Genomic DNA, 16,676 nt, shown 5'->3' with positions numbered 1-16,676 from the left:
GATGGCCCACTGTGGGCCACACGAGGGATAGTCCACGAGGGGATTGAATGGGGAATACGGAATATGGAGTACTGGATGGGGGGTGGTACTTTTGTGGTTAGAAAAGGGAAGGAGGGGCTTTTGTTTTGAAGATGTGTGCATTGCACTAATAAGTACTAAATACATAAGCCAAATGGGATCGGGGAGACCGTCGCTAAAAAATGAATCCAATCCGGTAGGACAACAAAAGGAGAAGAAGCCGAAATGGGAAAAGAGAGAAAGAGGAGGGAAACGGAGAGACTACCCAGGTGATACTGTGGGATAATATCATGAGCCCTGGGTAGGGAAGGATAACCACTGGCATCACGGCTAGGCTGTTGCCTGCACAGCTGGCCACCGGTCATAAGGAGGATCGAGAAGATCCAAAGACACGCTCGGGGGATATATAAGGATGAGCAAAGAAAGCTCAAAGGGATGGGAGCTTTTGGCCGCATAATGTCACTATCAAAAAATCATACCCTGCTCCAACATGTCTAACATTTCAAAGATAAAGAGAAAGACAAATAGAAGGAGAAAGCGTAAACCAAGCACCGGGCAAAGTCTATGTGCAGGCTCATGAGTAGAAAGTGCTCTTCTGGAAGCTTTCAGGCGAAATATCGCCGATCTTGCTGTTAAGCTCAGGCTTGCCTAGAGATGACAGGCTCTGTGTGCGACCTTCGGTCACGGGGTCACCCTTCATTGTGGTGGTGCGAGTAGCAGGCTCGCTGCCTGCTGTGATAGCCTGCTGATTGGGCCGGCGCTGAATAGTCTCTAGGTACGGACCTGGGAGATATCCGACACGGCCGTCGCGGGCACGGCAGCGCCACCACTCGGAGGCATTGCCCATAGGATCAGACTTGCTGAGGACGGCGACAATATCGCCCTTCTTCACGGCCAGGTCGATGCCATTGCTCTCCTGGGTCTCGGGTGTATAGTCGTAGAGGAGACGGCAGAAGTCTAGCTTAGCCGGGTCGAGCGATGCTGAGCCCGGCTCGCCGTTGGGGCCAACCAGTTGCTGGCGGCGCCTCGCCTCTTCCTCCTGGGATCGGGCCATGGTCTTGATGAGCTTGCCCATCAGGTAGGGGAGACCGAAGAGGGCAATCAGGAACATGAAGAAGGGCTTCTTGGATGGCTTGGCGGGAGCCGGCGAGCCATCGGGGAGTGTGGCTGCGGCACGGCCGCCCATGAAAGCTGCAAAGGCAGCGGGAGTCAAGGAAGTCGCATCAGCTGGCGGGGGACGTCCTGTGATCTTAGCGATCAATGTGCGGAACCATCGAATGAGGGTGAAAATGCCCAGGGCTGAGCCGAGGGTGTTGCGCAGATTTCCAAATTGTTCTGCGACCGAGACCATTGCTATAAAAGTGAGTCAGCGAGTGTCCGTGATGTATTTTTTTTTTCTCTCTCAAGAAGACCAACCAAAGAATGAACTGTGCGTAGCCATGTACGTGCTCTCGAGCATCTGAGCAAAGCCACCAAACGCGCCGACGATACTCTCAATCATGTGGAAAGTGGCTTGGGTGCTCTGCCCAAAAGAGTTCGTCAAGCTGTTCGGATCATTGGGATCTTGTCCCGGCATTCCACCGTACATGCCTCCCATGCCTCCCATACCCATACCGCCCATCATGCCTCCTCCGTAGCCGCCATAACCGCCGCCGCCGTACATGGAGCCCATACCGCCCATGGTACCGAAACGGGAGTAAGGTGATCCCATAGCACCCATGCCTCCCATTCCACCATAGGTAGAGCCATACGCGCCTGTTCCAAGGCGCGAGGCTCCATATGGCGAGTAGGCAGATGCGGTGTTGTTGACTACGGAGTTGAGAGCGCTGGGACGAGAGGGAAGGTCGGGGGCGGTGGACGTTGAGACTGCGGGGTTGGTTGTAGAAGTCATCGCGGTCGAGGCAGCAGGGCTACCGGCGATAGGTGCTGTTGATAACGTGTTCCCTGAAGAGAAGAAGAGAGTTAGTTCGGGTGGACGTTGTGGATTGCACTGACTCGGTGGCGCTAGGATATCGGCAATCGAAAGAAAGACACTCACCAGCTGCACCGGCTCTCTCCCACGGTTTTGGTGGCGAAGGCGTCGCCATGGAGTTAGATATTAGTGAAATCGCATCTAGATACGTTATATCCAGATAGATTCGTGAGGCCGAAAGGGTGAGGGATGAGAGAGAGAAGAAAAGGACGCATGTGGCCGGGAGTGGAGATGCCGAGGTCGGGGTTTGCCGAGCAAATACGGGGTATTCATCAACACCCTAGGTTAAATGTAGAGGGATTGTCTCTCTTGAGGTGTCACTGTGTTTTTTTAGATCTAATTGTCTAGATAGTATCTAATTATCACAGTCATCTTGTTCTGTTCAACGCCTTGCCCTACCCTGTTCGCTCTCTCCCTGGAGAAATCTCTTCAGTGGCAAACGCATGTACCTGAGGGGCGACCGAGGCAATCTGAGATTAAGACGAGCAAAGTAGATGGAAGAATTAGTGGAGTCATCATATATATTATGTACTATGTCATACATATCTAGGTACTAGCGGCCATTCTCACATGTATATCTACATCTATAGCCCCTAGTGTGTATTGGCCTTCTACAAGGATTCGATTAGCCCAGACCTACATGTGAATACTACATGTACAAATCCCTACATACAATCGGACATAAAAAGGCGTGAACAATTATATATTCACTCAAACACTCCAGAACCCGAAACAAATCCAGAGTCTATCAACGCCATAGCACAAAGCGATATATGTACAGATGCCAATGCAAAAATGAAATACAGGAAACTCATAACTCGTCACGATTAGCATAAGCAGCGGGTTGAGTATGTGCACGCGGCTGCGGCGTCTTGAGCTTCCACGAGCGTGGAGGCACCGGCAATCCGAGCCAGTAATTGTACAATCGGATGAGTTCCGACCCCACGATTTGGTACCTGCGAGAGTCAGTATCGGTCCGAGTAAAGCAAACCAAGCATCAAAACTTACATTGTGTGTGGGATATCCATCCAAGACCGCCAAATATATCCAACCGTACCCCAGATCATATTCCACTCGGACACGAAATCCTCCCAGAGGCCGTCGTCTGGGTTGGGCGGGGGGCGCTCCCAGGGGTACCGCTCTGGCGCCTTACCTCGGCCGTAGACGTACTCATCCTCGACGTCGTCACCTTCGTAGTAGAAGTTGTTATTTCCGTCTCTGAACACGCGCCTGTTGTTGCCGAGGGCGTTGGCGTGGTGGGAGGAGGGCACAGCGCCGTGGACCGGGAACATGTGAGTGGTGCCCGTCAGCAGGGCTCTCTGCATACTGCGCGAAGCAGCGATACTGTGCGAGATGCGGCCGAGGGTATTGACGAGCGCGACCAGCTCGGTGCGACGTAGGGGCGGGTTCTCGCCGTTCTTGGTTTCGTCATAGTCGAACAGCACCTTGAGCGCGGTTCCATACCCGTTTACCTGGAGCTTGCCCCAGAGGCGGCACTTGTCACAGCCGACGCAGTCCATCAGGCGACTGACGTTACGGAAGCGGTTGCGGAAGTCCTCTTTCAAGCCGATGGTGTTGGGGTCTTGGAACATGATCTTTTCGTCAAAGATTTGAGGGAGTTCGGTCAAGCTTGCCGTTAGCTTGTTGACGCGCTTTTTGGTCTCGCGGTCTTGCGCCGGGTCGCTGGTGCAGAACGTGTACCCGTCCAGGTGCTTGCGGAGTTTTGCCACGGCACGTGAGACTAGGGCGTAGTTGAAGTACATGTTTGAGATGCGCTCCGGGTGGTCGAGCAGTCGCTCCTTGAAGCATTGCACGTTAGGGTGCCACAGGCCTGTGGTTTGGTTGAGGTAGTCCCAGCACAGATGTGTCGAGATTGAAGCATGCATACCGCTCAGGAGCCGGTGGAACACCCGCTTCTCTAAGCACTCGTTATCCAGCGGTAAGCCTTCTTTTCTCTGCGACTCCTTGTGGAGCACGTTGCGGAAATCAGAGGCTGCCTGGAGGCCGCCTAATGGGACGTTCACCGACTGTTCTTCCAGCTCGTCAGACACAGGCTTCAAGAAGCAGTTTTCGTTGTAGATCGCATTCCAGACTTGATGTGCACCTGCTCCGGTGTATCCGGTGTACCGCTCTGGGTTGTCCACCAAGCTCACATAGTCTCCCTTCCCGGTGGAACCTTCGTCCTCGGGGATACAGTAGTCTCGTTCGTCACATTCGTCGTCGTATTCCACCACACAACTCTCCCCGACATCTTCACCCAGCTCTCCCTGGAGTGGGCGTTCTTTGGGACGCTCGGCTTGGATCTTGCGGGGTGGGTGGTTCGCCTTGGGGCCTTCTAGTTTGCTGAGTTCTTCCGCACGCCATGTGAGCGGGATATCTTCCTCCGAGTCAATGGTGTTCACGGCACATGCGATGTTGCCACACATGCTATTAGCATCGTTCCAGAAGGGACATTCTTTATTGAACAGGTTGAGGCGGTAGTAGGAGAAGAAATCCGTTTCTTGTGTGAGAGAGTTGAGCGTCGTGAAAATCAGGTCGTTCATGCCGTTGATCTCGCCATATGTGACACATGCATCTGATACCATAGCCGAAGGTTCGAGCTGGAGCGAAATGAACTGTCAGTCATCTATGATGAGTATTCGGGGTGCTTGACAAAACTTACAGCACACTTGGCTGGGTCCAGTGCAGGATTCTGTTCGGCGGCATGGCTCAATCCAGCAAATGCGAACACTGCTGCATATAGCAGCCTCGCGGCAGACCGCATCTTGGTCTCCGACTTGTGGTATACGTAGATCGAGCGCGCAGAGTCGTCTGTTATTGTGTATGCAAGGTGGCGCTAAGGCCAGGGATTTTCAACGGGAGGGTCTGTTCGGGTGGGGTGGAGTGAGGTTTATGCAGTGATGGTTTGTAAAGAAGAAAGAAATCTCAAGATGAAATAATCAAGAATGTCAGGGTCTGCAAAGTGGACAAGCTGGCCTCGAGATGCGCGGAGGATCGGCCGATCGCCAAGAAATGATAATGGTCTGATTCATTCTGGCCTCTGATTGGCTGGTCTATTGAGGTTCAGCCAACTTGACAGATTTGGAAAGTGGCGAGGTCTATGGGGTAATGTGGTGCCACAAGATAGTGCCACATATACTATATTGTATAGTACTTCATATAGTCCATATATCTCATACAGATTTACCGTTCTTGACATGCCACTTTGCAAACATATATTATACCATCTACTTCTAACAAGTAGACTGGCTCTTGAAAGATTGCCTGAATAAGAATATGCAAGCCATTCAGATCCCTGTTCAAAAATTCCTCCTAACCATAATGGAAACGGCGGATAATGGTTCTTTGTCTTTGTACTAAGGAATCCTTCAGCTCATGAAGAATGCATCACTTATTATTGGTGGGAAATACTGGACAGATATATCAGAATAGAGGTACAGTGAAGGCAGCAACAAAGCCATATTTGCTCAATAGCCCGAATATCTCTGACTCATTGCCTCATCGGTGTTGACTCTACGCCGAAATTTTACATCGTGTTGGGAGCTACAAATATATATATTAGTCGCTTTTTCATCAAATTCAGATACAATTGTGGAACAACAACTCGAATATTTAATAACTAACTACGATGGATTTCTACTACGTTCAAGGGCCACACCTAAGCCTGTAAGGACATTACCCGAAAGTTATTCAGAGAACACATCCCGAGGACCAGGGCGACTAAACCTACTGGGGAATGATTGCTCGTATCACAAAAGAGTCTCATTTAATACAACCAGTCAAATGTCTATATTGTCAAAAAGAAGACGAGAAATACATAGTCTATCAAAGCAAAAGGGAGTATAAAAGTCTATCAATCCAAAAGTGTAAGCAATGAGCACAAAAGCAACTAGGATTCTCGAACTCATCGACAGTCGATACCAAATCATGCATAATGATGATCTGGGGTCCAAATTAGGGAGGTCAACCGGGCCCTGTGGAGGATTTCACTGATGCCAATGATCAATGGCCAGGACCGGAGTTCTGAAGAGACTGGTTTCCATGCAAAGTATCCCTGATATTGGCATTCAAAACAGACACAGTTGCCTCAGTATTAGGACCTGGTACAGTAGAAGGGACCTGCAAACCACGTGGGGGTGGCACAGACGTAGCTGATACACCGGGAAGAGTAACTCCTCCTGGGAGGGTTTGTGGAGCGAAAAGGGACTGGACACCGGCAAGAGTCGGTCGCGGAATAAGGGAAGCATCGCCATTCTGCATGATATTAGGGAGTGGAAGGGCGGCCTTGGGCATTGGCGGAGTGACCCTGGTATTCCCAGGACGTACCCGGCGAACACCACGTCCAGGGTATGGTACAGCGCGATGGCGTGTTCGCCGTGCCACACCGTGAGTAGTATCGGTCGGGGCGGGCAGACGGATATGTGGGTGTGTGCGGACTGGACCAATAGTCCTTGCTGTCTTGACGCGTGGTTCAGGGCCGCCCGGTGTATAGTATGGTGGGCCATCAATATGGACGATATTGACTGGCTGCTCGACTGGGTTGCGCGTGGGGAGTTGGCGAGGGAAGACTCTCATCTCGGTCAATACCCAACTCGTTAGCAGCTGCTCCAGGTGGTCGGCCACGCGGGTGTGGTCTCTCTGGCACAGAAGGTCTGCAATGGTGTGCCCCAGGTGGGCTTGGGTATACCAGCAGGAGTAACCGAACTCGGTACCGAAGTAATTCTGATGGCGTTGGGCGCGGCCAGAGAAGTACCCGGGAGGAGCATCACGGACGATGTCGCTGGGTGGGTAACTCGAGCCCATCATCTCTCCGGCTCGTCGAAGGGTCGACAGCTGGAGATTGAGCTGGCCCATTCGGCCAATGATTTCGTCTTGGTTGGCGGGATAGTTGTTCCTAAGGCCATGGATAATCTGCTCCATGAGAGTCCAGAAATTAGCATGCTCCTCGCGGAACTCATCAGATAGGCTGCGTCCTGACATGGCTGCGGTTTAATAGATAGATTAGTGGGATGGTAGTGAATAAAGAAGGTCACCTAGTCTTGTTTGTTCGAGGTTGTGAGAGTGGTGAAGATTGAATAGACTGTTGTTTGATGAGTGACCTCGAGGCTTATATACCCTTCCGAGGTCTGATTACCGGGTCGGTCGAGTAAACAAGGAACTATTCTTATATACAAAAATGGTATAAACGGAAAATATTCAAAGGAAGTAGAATGCCATTGAGCTCGTTGTTTTGTTACCTGTCTTTGTTACTCAGACTAAGTATCGAAGGTGCAAGAATGTTAACAAAGGAATCAACATATACAAATAATTCAGTTATAGATTATCTTGTCAATTGCTTTGTCTTCGCTTTCATGTAATTACCCACGAAATTGATAAACAATATCGTTGTTGAGCCGATGCCCGGGGCAGTGTTGACATGATCACACGAAAGTTCCAGTATGATGGGAGAGTGATAACCTGCAACGTACTATCGCGATAGTGCCCTGGTGTATGCTCATGTACGATGCGTCTAAGCATGCGACATAGATGACTTGGAGGTGGGTGCGCTCACAAGCAATCGCAGGTGCTAAAGGCGCCTTCAAGTTCCCTTTTTATTCCTAGTATTTTTAAAAAGAATTTCTTGTAATATTTCCACTAGCTCGATCCTCAATACATTTTGCAGTTTCCTTGCGAGGTGCCACATTGGAGCCAGTTACTGTTAAAAGGAAGATAAGGATCGGCATGCAATGAACAGTTCTATACTTCCAGAACTTCGCCTAATCTGGATTAGCGTATTTTACGGCTATCTGACCTTGCCACTCAGGCTCCACGGCTCCGGGGTGTTTGAGAGGCCCGTGGCCCGTGGAACAAACAACATCGGCATCCCGCAAGTGACCTAATAACTAGTCATACCGTCCCAATTGGCCTTCTTTTTAAGGCAATGATTAATGCTTTCCGAATTCGGGAATCTAGACGAAGCTAAGGTAGGCGCCCTAATTGTAAATTACTAGCGCAACTTCAGCCCCCTTACATATAGGTATCCCAACATCTTCTCAATCTATCTTCTATACTCTTGTCTGCTATACCCTTCAAAGAATATATGAACAACATGTCCTCAAGGTATTTATCACCATCTATATTCCTAATGGCCATTAACCATTGTAATTATCTTTATATTCCAGCACCCCTCAGGATCAGTTCGCTGCTCTCGTTGCTAAGGGTGGCAAGTTGAATGAAGCCGACATCGAGACCAGTTATAACAAGCTCCCGGCTCTTCCCATTGATTTCCTCCGCGGAGAATGGAAGGGCGGAAGCTTCGATACAGGTCACCCCGGCCACGCCCAGCTCTTAACGATGAACTGGCTTGGAAAGACCTTCCACTCCACCGAGAAAGTCGACCCTATTGTTGTGTCACAGGATGGAAAGCGGGTATGCGATGAGAACTGGGGTCATGCCGTGGTAAGTCACCTAATGCCTTTTTTCAGGAAAAAAGTATGCTCTAACACAACCCAGCTCCGTGAAGTTCGTTTCCGTGGTATTGTGTCAACAGCTATGATCTACGATAAGCATCCTATCATTGACCACTTCCGCCATGTTAATGACAAGCTCATTGCTGGCGCCATGGACACTAGCAGCTTTGGTAACTCCGGTACCTACTACTTCTACCTTTACCAATAAGTACAAATGAGTGATAACTTTGGGTATCGACATGCGGAATATTCGAGATCTAAGCTTGTTGACATTCCAGTCGCTTTCCTAGAGTGTGGGAACATTTGAGGTACTTTAGCGATTTAAAATCTTTGCATTAACTGTAAATAGTTCCTAAGTGTCTCTTAGTATCAGAACCATAGGCAGTACTTGGTATTTACTCCGTACTAGGTATGTAGTCTTCCGGCTACGCTATTCCGAGAATCTTTGCGAAGTCATCATATGTATCCATTCTAGAACATACAAGCGCGGACCAAGGCACCCAATGTTTCACAAAAGGCACTGCGAGCCTGCCCGCTTGTAATGAGGCCAGATAACAAGGGGAAACACTATTACATGGTGCTCTAACTCGCTTGTTTCCCATTGGCGCAACCGGTTTCCGCTAGCGAATTGGCGAAACGATGACCTCGAACTTTTCTTTCCCCGTAGGAGACGGTTATATTTAATCGTAGATATTCAGAGGTGTCTTAGGAATGTGTCTCAGTCACAGATCAATTTTACCAAGAGGTGCACGACTATGACATGAAGAGTACATGGGTTTTGGAAGTCAACATCTACAAGAAGAATACAGCAGAAATATATTTTGTGGTTAGATTGAACAACATGAAATTCATTAATTCTTGTATAATTCATCAAATCATGATCCATAAGTGTTCAAAGCGCCATGGTATAAATAAAAATGTTCCGCACAGTCTTAGTGTTTCCAATTGCTCCTACATGTTGGGCATGTAGGAGTTTGATTTGTTTCTAGCCATTGGTAGATGCAGAGCTTGTGGAAGTTGACTCCACAACGTGCCTTGCACCAAGTCAATTCTTGATCTTGAGGTTCATTCTCAGCTTCGGCTTCTCTTTCCTCATCGGGCTCTTCACCATCTTGATCATCGTCAACATGGTCATCGTCAACATGGTCATCGTCAACATGGTCATCGTCAACATGGTCATCGTCGCCACTGTGCTCGGGCTCCTCTTCATCCGAACCCGCATCTTGTTCTGAAATATGCATATCGCACAAACAGATTCCACATTCTCCTTCAACTTCGCGGCGGTTGGCCTCGGAAGTTTCATTCTGGCTGTGCGGATTATCGGTGTTGCTGGAGACGGGGGCCTCAGCTGGTGGGCTTGCTGGTCTTGGGGTCGAAACAGAAACTTCCCGTGCTTGAGGACTGACTTGGACTCGCACTGGTCGAGGTACAGGGATTGGTGCCTGATTGGTGGATTCGGTTGAGCGTCTTTCGACTGTTCTACCAACGAGACTTTGCGGGGGAGAATTTCTGTTCGATGTATGGGTCGCGCTCCTGGAACTGGCTGCGCTTGTGCTTCTACTCTCACGGCGAGTAGGAGGGTCTGCAGTAATTGCAAGGCCATATCGAGCAACCTCAAGGCGACTGACCTCCTCTTGCAGAAGATCACGAAGTGTTCGGTAGAGAAGGATAGTTCTCTTTTCCGTGTCTGCTTCAACGGGATCTGGATAGACTCTTCGAGATGGTATTCTCACTGGCCTTGAAGACCGTGTGGACGCCATCTGCGAATCGAGGTATGTACGGACTTGTCTTTTCCAACGCCGGGTGAGATCCGAGGCTTGGTTTTGATGGAACCTTGTGCATAGGGTATGAGGGGCTAGGTCCTCTAGCAGTATATCGATGTTGCGACCGGCTCGAAGGTCCTTGGTACCCTCATTGAGAAGGGCAATTGCGGAGCTGCGGCCACGTGCATTTGTGCGGGCGTGACAGCGACGACCCTGTGAAGGAGCATAACCGGCACACCATGGCTCTTTCTCAGGTTCGAGCTTGATGATCTCAGATAGAGATGTCGAGTGTGGACTTGTGACGTAGGAATGTCGGGAAGTCATTATGAAATGTTTGGGGAGTATTGGGACTTGCGGTCGTGGAATGCTGTTGGGTATGAAGGGCTTCTCTTAGATTGCTTTATATGCAGTTGATGAGGAGCACCATGTCTTTTTATCTCTCTGGCTCGGAGGCTTGGAAGTATCCCAGTAGATATTACACGCTACTCGGCCACAATACTGTGGCGCAGCCCTCGGAATATAGATTCCACAGCGCTAAGGTGGATGGAATGAGAGATGCCTGAAAACGGATGCCAACTGTAGGCACTGAGAGGCAGGGTAGAGGACGGCCTGGGGGCTGTGTTTGCCTCAGGATATCACGAAATGAGGGGTTGTTAGTACCTTGTTGGTTCCTAGTGGCTTTCGATAGGCTCTTGTCTAAAGGTATGGGATGTTTGTTCTGCGCGAGATGCAGTAGTGACGCCAAATATAGCTGTACCCTCTTCGTCATTGGCTGTCTATATCTAGTTTTGCGGGTTCCTACGGGATAAGATAGGGATGTGGGACCGAAGGCCGTGCGGGGCGGGACTAACTACGTGATAGCGGCAAACTTGTGTGGCTGGAATCTGAAATGATGTTAGTTGAAACTGCCCATGACTCGCAGGTCTCTTCGATAGGTGGCTTAAGCCCCACCTAGCCTAGGCTTCTTGGGAAAACCAAAACCCAATAATAGTGCCCACGAAGATTGACATCAATTCCCCTGTCAATGAGAAGCTGCATGGATGGAAAATCACCCTTAGCAGTCATCTGCAGCAGTAGCCCAAATGGTAGGTCTAGGACAAGCAGTTCTGGCCGAGAAAAAAAGTAAATGTTTTATCACGGCCCTGGGGCCAGTCGATAATACTTCGCGTATTGACTCAGACTGAGGGAAAAGGCCGTTGTCTGGTATTTCACTATTGAACTGTAGGTCTATCCATTTGCACTTTGTCCCATCCCAATCATAGTCAGGCTCATGGAGGGAATCATCACTCGAATCATCACTTTCCGATCGAGGTTGATGCTTAAAGTGGCGCGATAATATCTCCCACCGAGTTGCTAAACCACCCTGCCTATCAATGATAGCCACAGAATTAAGAAGCATAGAGAATGTTGGTAAAGACCTCCACTCTCTCTTCACAGCGCATGGTAGTGCAGTGCTCTGGGAATTATATATGTTGCCGTCGGCACCATCGGAGCTTAGCATCCGAACAACATATCCGGAGCAATGTCACACAGCTATATGCAAAGGGCTATCCATGCAATCAGTAATTTGATTGGCATTAGCTCCATTCTCAAGGAGAAGGAGAAGGACAGCATCCACTTTTGAATCATTCCCAAGTCATGTGAGTGATCGATCTTCGCATAGGCTCTAGGCAGACAATAGACAGGCTCCCAATCCCGAGAAATTGGACATGGGAGGGAATAGGTTCCAAATGTCAGAAATGATTACGTGCTTTCGTTGCTTCGTGGGGCTTCATTTCAGGTGCCCCGTCGTCCACTGAGTCAGCCTGAGCGCTAGCATGAAACACCCACTGGGTGCTGCCCAATGCACCTACTGCACTCGTGCAGCACAACGCCCGAGTGAGGGCCACGGGGTAGAAAAGATCTTTTTGTATTGTCTTGGTGAGAACTGCCATAACTGAGGTGAAGCCCCGATGGACAGCATAGACAAAGGCGTTCTTTAGCAGACCGAAGTTGCATGCACCGGGATGACTGGTAATGATATAGCGGACAACGTCGCAATGACAATTCAATATCGCCTTCTACAAACAATCCTCGACCATTGCCCTTGGCCTCTCATCGGTGATAGTGCCAGATAGAAGAGACAGTGTTGGTTGCGAGCCTTCCCCAGCGGCGATCTGCATGGCCTGGATTAAAGACTCAGCCGGAAATTCAGTTTGTTTTGAGCGGACTGCTTCCTTTGAGGCGAGGTTGTGCAGCAGTTCTATATCTGACCGAGCTCTCAGCTCCAACCCGTGCCATACCACGAATAGATGGCCTCCTATGGAGCCACGCGCACTAGGATTTCTGAAAGCGATGTTTGTTGTCCGTGGAGAATTAACATCTCAATGATACCCATGTTCTATTGTTTGGCTGCACACTTGAGAGAATATTCAATGAATGTCCCGAGATCGAAATCCACAGAGAGGATCAGGTCCACGATCTTTTCGTGGCTGTGTTGACATGCTGTGCAGAGTGCTGGGCCTAGTTGGCTTCCTCGCAACTCATCCCCTTTCCGACATTTTCTAGACTCTGGCCACATCTATCATGGATGCTGCTACTCCTGATACAGAGTTCCGAAGTTTCATCTTCCTACCTATTCCGTGAAGCTGGTCGACAGGCTCTCGAATATTGTAGGAAGGGTGTGGATCTTCGGTCCAGTCAAGGATCTCCTCGGATTTCGAGGCACTTGCCTCGGGGCGTACAGTTCGTAGCGAATTGTTTCGCTTTCTATGACAAGCCCCGTGTCGATTTCCTCGCCCTGAGAGGTCTGAAACACGCATTTCACAAAACAACTTGCACCAGACTGATTGAAAAATTGGATTCCATCAACTAGAAAGACGAGAATCTGCGCATATAGGTTAGGTTGGTCAAGGCGGATGACAAGTTTGCCTGGATATGTGATCCTTTCTGAAAGTAGAGTGATTCGAACGCTACATAACGTGCGATCAGTAGTGACACGGGCTCTAGACCCTGAATAATAGTCTCGAAGCAATGCTTATTGCTCATGGCTACGTTTAGTAGAAAGCGAATGCCCGCCAGGGAGTGAAGCGCCGGTAGCGTCGAATTGCACTGCGACATCCACGACGGCTTTGAACTGATTCACCCACGCGATGATTGTCAAAAATGCCCCGAAGAACTATCGTCTTTATATTAATCTGTACCTTCCATCTTTTCCGTAAACACATTTGTTTCTTTCGCTCGCCTTCCTCGAGAATGATGCAATGATATTGCCGTTGTGGATTCCAAGGACGCCAGCCAAACTTGATTTGTATTTTGGATCTAGCGTGTAGAGTGCGGTGGATTAAAGAGCCCTTGAGGCTAGGTACTTCCTACAACTTGCGTGCAGCAACTACGACCCGAGGCATTGACAAAGCCACACCATGGACCGCCTCTACAGCGAGATCCTTCAGTAACAGCCGTATATTCTCCGCATCATCCACACTTTCCTTCTCCAACGACTGTGCAAATTCCTCCATAGTAACCAAATGCTGCTCTCCATTCGCGTTCGCGAGCTCCACACGATCCCGAAAGTGGTCCAGGTGCGGGCTCTCAAACCCATTCTGCTCTAACAGCGTAGGCAAATTCAACACCCAGTCATGGCGTCCATTTGAGTAGACAAATTTGAGTAGGCGATCAAACGCTGGTGTTGCCAGTTCGGGGTCTACCTTTGCCACATGGGTGTCTGGGTAATTCAGATCATCCCACTGGATATATCCGCCCGGTTTGAGCAGACGGGCTACATTTCGGATGACGGGGATGGGATCACTGTTCTGCACCACGAGGATGAGGAGGCGGAGATGAATGATGTCGTATGTGCCCACTAGATGCTCTGGTACAGGGTCGAAGAGGTTCCATTCGTGGAGGGTGAGGCCCTTGGGGAGCCATTGGGTTGGAGGAGTGTTGGAGAGGTCGATGTCGTAGCCGTCAAGGGTAGCAGTGGGGAGTGAGTATGCTACATCGAGCAGCCAGATTGCAGTTCCTGTGCCGATGTCTGCGATGACGGGGTTCGCGGGAATGGGAATGGAGGGGTGGATGTTGAATTGGAGCGATTCTTTCCAAAGGTAGAATTGGAGGTTGAGACGACAAGCGGCGGCATAGCCTCGGCCAAGCATGTAGCCCTTGCTGTCCGCGAGGTGGAAGCCGGAGTCAATTGTGGACGACATGGTGCAGAGGCCCAATTCGGAAAGTGGCAGGAAAATAAATGGAGAGAGTGTTTCACCGAGGGGCAACCTGCCACCCTGCTTTTCGACCCCAATAATGAAGAAGCTTAATTGATTACTCGCGCATCGGCCAACGCCCAATCCTTCAGCCCCCACGCCGATCAATCAAACGAGTTCCTGACGCCATTTCGCACGGTGCTCCATGAGATAGCGCCTGTTGCAGCGTCGTAGAACTATGGGAACACATGTATCCCCTCCGCCTTTTCCTGGGTCGCAACTCACTCACTCATCATGCGTTCTATTCTGGTTGCTCTCGCTGTGGGCAATGGTACTGGCCCCGAATTGTTGGCCATATTTAAGAAGGTCATCCTCACACTGGCAGCACCGTACAATGTGGAAGTCCGATTCGTCACGTCTCCGCGAACTTACCATTCCTACTCAACGCTCCTGGCCATCAATGACACCGACGTGGTGAGTAGTGAGACACTCACGGATGCGGATCACTATGAAGCCTTCTGTCGCCAGATAGTCAGTCTTGGAGCATGCGCGATATTTCGAACCTCCATCAGCGCACAGGCGCTTTATATGGTTCGAGACCGGCTACAAGCTGTGAAGGTAGAGCATTTCAATATGAGCTCATCTACATCGATCCTGCTAGTGCGGGATCAAGCTCAGGGCTTCTACTCCGGTTTGAACAAGATGGACTCGAAGCAGGAGACGGTGTCGCGATCATCATATTTCAGCAAGAAGGTCTTTGAGGAGATACTCACCTTTTCACTTGCACGCTCCCGCGAGGTGTGGGGCTCTGAAACCCCCACGACCGTCACGCTGGTCTACAAGTTCCACCTCTTCGACGGCCTTTTCTACTCATGGGCGAAAGAGTGGAAGGAATCTTACGGTGTCGATATCCAATTCATCCAAGGCGACACGATGAACCGCAATCTCCTGGCATTCGGCGTCCAGGGCCACCAGCTGCTAATATGCTCAAACGAATACGCAGACATCATGCAGACGATGCTGCTAGATCGGTTTGGCTATGGCGCCCAAGAATCTGCGTGTGCCGAAAACGTTTATCTTTCGGCCGGAATGGATCAAGGCCTGAGCGAGTACCAGACGGCACATGGCTCCGCTGACGACATTACCGGAAAGGGTGTGGTCAATCCCACGGCGACCATTCGCGCAGCAGCAGCTCTGCTAGAGCGCTATGGGGGCTGTCAGGGCGTCCAACACCAGATGGATGTTACGCTAGACGAAATGCGTGCGAAGAATATCCGGACATTTGACCAGGGGGGAATAACTAAGACGGAACCATTTGTGGATGCCCTACTGCAGATGATCGTCCCCAATATCCCCACCAGCGTTAGTGCACGCGATTCTTCTAAGACAGGAGGCTTGGCGTCAGCTCCCCACCGGGCTAAGTCATGTCTGGTGGTGATGGATTTCCAGAACGAATTCATGGCGCAGTATAAGACGCCCCGGGTGATGCTACGGATAAAAGAATACATGCCCCGGCTTGTGGACTGGGCTCGTCGCGAGGGAATGGAGATTGCTTGGGTGCGATTCCTCGGCGACGAGAAGTACCAACCGGCGACATGGCGGCAGCGAAACCAGACCCAGGGCAGGCGGGCGTGGTGCAAAGAAGGCAGTTGGGGGGCGGAGATTGCCAGCTGCGTGCATGTGCAAGCGCACGACCGGGTCTTCGACAAAAAGGGACACTTTGACCCGTTCCTAGGGACGGATTTTACGAGCTATGTGGCAGGATTCGAGCATCTTGTGGTTGTGGGTCTATTTGCGGATATTTGTGTGGACGCAGCGGTCCGAGGCGCTTTTCAGCGGGGATTGTGGACCACAGTGGTCCGCGAGTGTACGGCTGGACTATATCTTCCCGAGGAGCAAAGTTTTACATACATGCAAGCCGTGTATGGCTCTGAGGTGGTAGGGATCGATCAACTACTGTCGACCGGGCCGGTGGCTAATCTATAAGGGGCACTTGGCGGGATGTAACCTAGCAAAAGGCTGCATGTTATAGGAATTTAGATTGGAACCCACAATTACTATACCTAGCGGCATGACGATCAATACTTTGATGAGGATGTTCGGAAATTGTACTCCATAGCCGTCCGTCCTTCTCCTAGCGCTAATCATAATTTTCTTTACTTCTTTAGAGGACAGGCCATCTCCGACCAGGTGTTGCCTACCTAGGTATAGTGACGTATGATATCATCGACGATGTGCCAACAATAGCCAAGAATCACCGCTGCAATCACCGGGAGAAATTGATTAACAGGTATCA

The 16,676-nt window shown here is 50.2% G+C and overlaps 7 protein-coding genes across 7 annotated transcripts; 2 read left to right on the top strand and 5 right to left on the bottom strand.

Moving 5' to 3' along the window:
• Positions 1-592: 592 nt before the first annotated feature.
• pex13 (peroxin PEX13) lies at positions 593-2,105 on the bottom strand (the record flags this gene model as incomplete). The annotated part of the gene is made up of 3 exons (XM_057233662.1): positions 593-1,371; positions 1,435-1,962; positions 2,057-2,105. The coding sequence occupies 3 exons, from the start codon at positions 2,103-2,105 to the stop codon at positions 593-595; spliced, it is 1,356 nt and encodes a 451-aa protein (XP_057083204.1).
• A 696-nt stretch (positions 2,106-2,801) lies between these two features.
• N7447_009399 (ER oxidoreductin) lies at positions 2,802-4,754 on the bottom strand (the record flags this gene model as incomplete). Its single annotated transcript, XM_057233661.1, has 3 exons — positions 2,802-2,946; positions 2,999-4,590; positions 4,653-4,754. The coding sequence occupies 3 exons, from the start codon at positions 4,752-4,754 to the stop codon at positions 2,802-2,804; spliced, it is 1,839 nt and encodes a 612-aa protein (XP_057083203.1).
• Positions 4,755-5,992: 1,238 nt separating this feature from the next.
• Positions 5,993-6,970, bottom strand: N7447_009398 (uncharacterized protein; the record flags this gene model as incomplete). Its single annotated transcript, XM_057233660.1, has 1 exon — positions 5,993-6,970. One exon carries the CDS (start codon positions 6,968-6,970, stop codon positions 5,993-5,995), a length of 978 nt encoding a protein of 325 aa, XP_057083202.1.
• A 1,108-nt stretch (positions 6,971-8,078) lies between these two features.
• On the top strand, positions 8,079-8,647 carry N7447_009397 (DUF4334 domain-containing protein; the record flags this gene model as incomplete). The annotated part of the gene is made up of 3 exons (XM_057233659.1): positions 8,079-8,089; positions 8,152-8,428; positions 8,483-8,647. The coding sequence occupies 3 exons, from the start codon at positions 8,079-8,081 to the stop codon at positions 8,645-8,647; spliced, it is 453 nt and encodes a 150-aa protein (XP_057083201.1).
• Positions 8,648-9,371: 724 nt separating this feature from the next.
• Positions 9,372-10,526, bottom strand: N7447_009396 (uncharacterized protein; the record flags this gene model as incomplete). Its single annotated transcript, XM_057233658.1, has 1 exon — positions 9,372-10,526. The coding sequence occupies one exon, from the start codon at positions 10,524-10,526 to the stop codon at positions 9,372-9,374; it is 1,155 nt and encodes a 384-aa protein (XP_057083200.1).
• Positions 10,527-13,552: 3,026 nt separating this feature from the next.
• N7447_009395 (uncharacterized protein) lies at positions 13,553-14,386 on the bottom strand (the record flags this gene model as incomplete). The annotated part of the gene is made up of 1 exon (XM_057233657.1): positions 13,553-14,386. One exon carries the CDS (start codon positions 14,384-14,386, stop codon positions 13,553-13,555), a length of 834 nt encoding a protein of 277 aa, XP_057083199.1.
• A 288-nt stretch (positions 14,387-14,674) lies between these two features.
• Positions 14,675-16,366, top strand: N7447_009394 (isochorismatase family hydrolase; the record flags this gene model as incomplete). The annotated part of the gene is made up of 1 exon (XM_057233656.1): positions 14,675-16,366. One exon carries the CDS (start codon positions 14,675-14,677, stop codon positions 16,364-16,366), a length of 1,692 nt encoding a protein of 563 aa, XP_057083198.1.
• Between the last annotated feature and the right edge of the window lie 310 nt (positions 16,367-16,676).

Source organism: Penicillium robsamsonii, assembly GCF_028829455.1.
Source record: "Penicillium robsamsonii strain IBT 29466 chromosome Unknown utg000005l_segment0_segment0, whole genome shotgun sequence".
NCBI classification, from domain to species: domain Eukaryota; kingdom Fungi; phylum Ascomycota; class Eurotiomycetes; order Eurotiales; family Aspergillaceae; genus Penicillium; species Penicillium robsamsonii.
Note: the sequence above shows the minus strand (reverse complement) of the source record. Positions and strands in the feature narration are given on the sequence as shown.